The following is a 4314-nucleotide window of genomic DNA, read 5'->3' as shown; positions in this document are numbered from 1 at the left end:
TATTCCGCTTACGTTTTGTATCATGATGATTCAGCAAGCCATGTGGTTCGCTCGGTCACATGCAGTCAGGCACCGAGTGCCGTGTTACGTCCAGGCCATGGTTCGGGGCGTGACAACAGTTTACAGCTAATTTCTGGAGATCTTTCTAAGAAGGGTTAGGTACTCATATTAGTCTCGGCACAGCTTTCCATCCACAAACAGACGAACACGCCGAACGTACTATTCAGACGTTCGAGGATATGTTACGAGCATGTGTATTGGACTTCAGAGGAAGCTGGGAAGATCATTTGCCACTTATTGAGTTTGCCTACAATAATAGCTACCACTCTAGCATACAGATGGCGCCATATGAGGCTTCATACGGGCAGAAGTGCAGGTCCCCTATTAGTTGGTTTGATGTTAGTGAAACGAAGTTATTAGGACTTGAGTTGGTGCAACAAGCGGTAGAGAAAGTTAAGTTAATTCAAGAAAGGTTGTTGACGGCTCAGAGGCGACAGAAGTCATACTCAGACAACCGACGTAGAGATCTGAAGTTTGCCGTGGGAGATTGGGTATTTTTGAAGGTACTGCCTATGAAAGGCATAATAAGATTTGGCAAGAAAGGCAAGCTTAGCCCCAGGTATGTCGGGCCGTATCAGATCGTCCAGAGAATTGGCCAAGTTGCTTATAAACTTGATTTGCCACATGAGCTAGAGGCAGTTCATCCGGTATTTCATGTCTCCATGCTTCGTAAATGCTTAGGAGATCCTTCTTGTATCACCCCTATTGAGGATATTCAAGTTACTGAGGACTTGTCGTACGAGGAAGTTCCTGTCGCCATCTTAGATCGTCAAGTTCGTAAATTGCGAAATAAAGAGATAGCTTCGGTTAAGGTATTTTGGCTGAATCTTGTTGTGTGGCCCTGTGTGGCTTTGGCTATTGGTTTAAGCTGCTTGAAAGGTTTTGGATAGTACTGTTTATAGAGGAAACTCTGCTGAATTTTTTTTTTTGAAATCCTGAGAGTTGAGATATCTCTCAACATTCGAGTACGAATGTTCTTAAGGGGGGAAGGATGTTACACCTCGTGTTTTCGTGCATTATCGTATCATAAGATGGCTAACATGCTACGAAGGTAATTTTTTGAGATATTTAAATAGTATGATAGTCGTATGTTAGGTTTTGAAGTCAAACAAGTAGTGATACGAAAGTCGATAAAGGTCGTCGCAAGTTACGTTTGTAAATTTCACTGAAATTTGGGTTAGATGTCGAGGATCTTTTTTCTCAATCTACTTGGAGTTATGGGATGATCCACTATCAAATCGAAGGTCTACGAGTTTAGTTTCCAAAGAATTTAACTGTTTGTCGATACGATGTCTGAATAGAGATAAATATGCATTTCCGTACAAGGGTACAAACTGCCGCAGGATAGTGGGCCCAAGTTGGTGGCTGGCCAACTTAAATCATATAAAAAGGGACCCAAAACGTTTTAGGCCCTCATTTTTATCAATATTAAACCCTAGAACAACCCTTATACTCTTCCAAATTTATTCTCCATCAATCACAACTAAATTCAAAGGCAAATCAAGTGATTACAACATAAGGAATCACATGACAATCATAGAATCGTAGATTTCTCGTTGTTTTGATTTTCGGAAGAAAGCTTCGTCTTGAAATAACTTAAGTTGTAGAGTATTATTTATCTTTTGAGGTATGATTTAACCTTCTCTTCATCTCTTTAAGCCTTACAAATAATTAAACCTAGAAGACGCGTACTAAGGTATTCATTCATAAGGTATTCAAGGACCCGGAAGACGCGTATAACTCTATCAACGAGGTATGTAGGGTCCTTCTCTATATGTTTTGGCATGACTAGAACTCGAATGAATGTTTATTGGATTGTTTCATTGAATTCGAACTGCTCCACTTCAAATTGATAAATATGATTAAATCTGCCCTTTTCTCATGAATAACTCACGTCGAAGAAGATTTAAGTATTCTCATCCTTCCTTGTTCATCGCTCAAAGAGAATTAAAATTCTTTTGTTCGTTCTTCTTCTGACGTTCACATTGATCATGGTTACTGATAGCTTGAACATGATGTCTACTTCAAAAAAAATCCATTCTACGTAACTTTCATGTTTTTTTTGTGCTGGTTGTCTCATAATTATAAACCAAAGAATGTAGGGACAATAACGATAGTCGAAGGATAACGACGATAGGTCAGTCCGACTCTTTTCATGATATCTCTTCTGAGGTCGGTCTTTCATTGCACTTATATATATGTATTTATTTTCATTACCGAGCCGCGCTATAATCGGCCGAGTAGGCCTGTAGATGTGCACCTAGATAGATTTCTTTCTTTACCGAGCCGTGTTGTAGGCGGCTAGGTAGGCACGTAGTTGTGCATCACCACTGATCAGTTGAGTAGAGAGGATGTTATGATGTTGAGCTCACCCGACAGAGGGATTTGCTATTATTACATCATATGATATATACCTCCACGGTGAGGAATGATTTTATGATCGCGCATTTACATTTATGTTATGGTTATGGTTGCCCTCAGTGGCCTTGAAAAGAGTTTCAGGTTATTTCTAAATCTCTTCTCATGTTATTTACATTATTTGTGCTTGTTCTTACCGCCCTACATATTCAGTACATATTTCGTACTGACGCCTTTTGTGCGCTGTGTTCATGCCCATAGGTGCTGATAGACAGGCCGGTGTACCTCCACAGTAGGACACCGAGATCAGCGATTGAGTGTCGCACTCCACTTTTTCGGAGTTGCTGGTTGTGAGTCCATAGGTACAGATGCATATGTATATATATTGTTTTGGGGTATGTCGGGGCCTTATCCTGACCTGTTGATATTGTGTTACTCTTTTAGAGGTTTGCAGACCAGTTGTCAGTGTATATATGTTTTGCTTGATATAGTCTTGTTGGCCTTAGCTATATATATATATATTGGGTTCTTCTGCGTGCAGGATTATACATTTGGTTCTTGTTAGTGTCATATTGCAGCCTTGTCGGCCCATTATTCATATTACATGTCACAGATGACATGGTCGGTTCGCTCGGGCCTTCGGGTGCCGAGTGCCGGCCACACTTCCCAAGGTTGGGGTGTGACAAAACTGCTGAGCCTTAATCTGCTCCACAAGAGATAACCTCACCTCAACATAAGCTAGAACCTTGCCAGGTTCCAAAATATCAAGCTTCACCATACTATTAGCCAAACGCTAAACCTCCATAGCTAAGGGACGCTCCTCAACAATCAAGCGCTCCAAGTTACCCATACTCATTGCTTTTCGGCTCAACACATCAACTACCGCATTAGCCTTGCCCGGATGATAAAGAATGATAATTTCATAATCCTTGAGCAACTCCATCTGTAACACCCCGCATCTTGGAACTAAGTTTAAGCTCATATCATTAGAAGTCTAGTGAAAACACTGTAGGTTTGAGCGTTTGCAAAAATGGTTGATAGGCTTATTTCGGGCAGCGATAACTCCTTGATCCATTGCGAATCTGGAAGAACCTCCTTGATGAAAGTTGTAGCCCTATTGAATAGCTTTCCAACGGTATATTATGAGGATTAAACGGACATCTGTGCAAAGAGTTATGCCCATTTGAGTGAAGCCTGTTCGCTGGAAAAGTCGTCTGCGTTACGGTGACGTTACGGACCGTAACTCGTGTTACGGGCCGTAACAGTGAGCCGTAACACAGACGAAATTTCCAAAACCTCACTAGAAATTTCGTTCACGATACGGTCCCAGGATACGGTCCGTCCCTTGTGTTACGGGCCGTACCTTGTGTTACGGACCGTAACAGTGTACCGTAACACAGGATGAATTTCCAGAAACTTTCTGGAAATTTTCGACAAGGTACGACGCCACGTTACGGTCCGTCCCTTGTGTTACGGGACCGTAACATGGGCGTGTTTTGGTCCGCAGTTGAGTTTCGGGTCACCTGACTTCGGGAGGCCATAACCCCATCGTAAGTTGAGAATTTGGGAAAACGCAAAGAATGAAAGTTGTAGATAATTGAAATACCTTTCCAACCATAGGTTGTGGGTTCACAGGCGACATCGGGATAGGGAGATATGGACGTTTTAAGACAGAAAGGTCCCAACCCGTTTTCAAGTTGGGTCAACCCATTTTCCCATTGGTATATAAAGAAAATAAAAACCCTAGCAGCCTCCATATTCACAAATTTCAGATTTTTAGAGAGAGAAAGTGAGAGAGAGGAGAGATAGAGAGAGAAAGTAGAGAATCAACCAAGTTTAAGGCCCCGAATCCCGAAGCTCATGAAGGATAAAGTGTAGTACAAGTTGTTGTCGTCA

At 41.7% G+C, this 4314-nt stretch overlaps 1 protein-coding gene across 1 annotated transcript; it reads left to right on the top strand.

Moving 5' to 3' along the window:
• Positions 1–338: 338 nt before the first annotated feature.
• On the top strand, positions 339–950 carry LOC132608039 (uncharacterized). Its single transcript, XM_060322117.1, has 2 exons — positions 339–563; positions 690–950. Exons 1-2 carry the CDS (start codon positions 339–341, stop codon positions 948–950), a joined length of 486 nt encoding a protein of 161 aa, XP_060178100.1.
• Positions 951–4314: the final 3364 nt, after the last annotated feature.

This window comes from Lycium barbarum, chromosome 8 (genome assembly GCF_019175385.1).
Source record: "Lycium barbarum isolate Lr01 chromosome 8, ASM1917538v2, whole genome shotgun sequence".
Classification (NCBI taxonomy): Eukaryota; Viridiplantae; Streptophyta; class Magnoliopsida; order Solanales; family Solanaceae; genus Lycium; species Lycium barbarum.
Note: the sequence above shows the minus strand (reverse complement) of the source record. Positions and strands in the feature narration are given on the sequence as shown.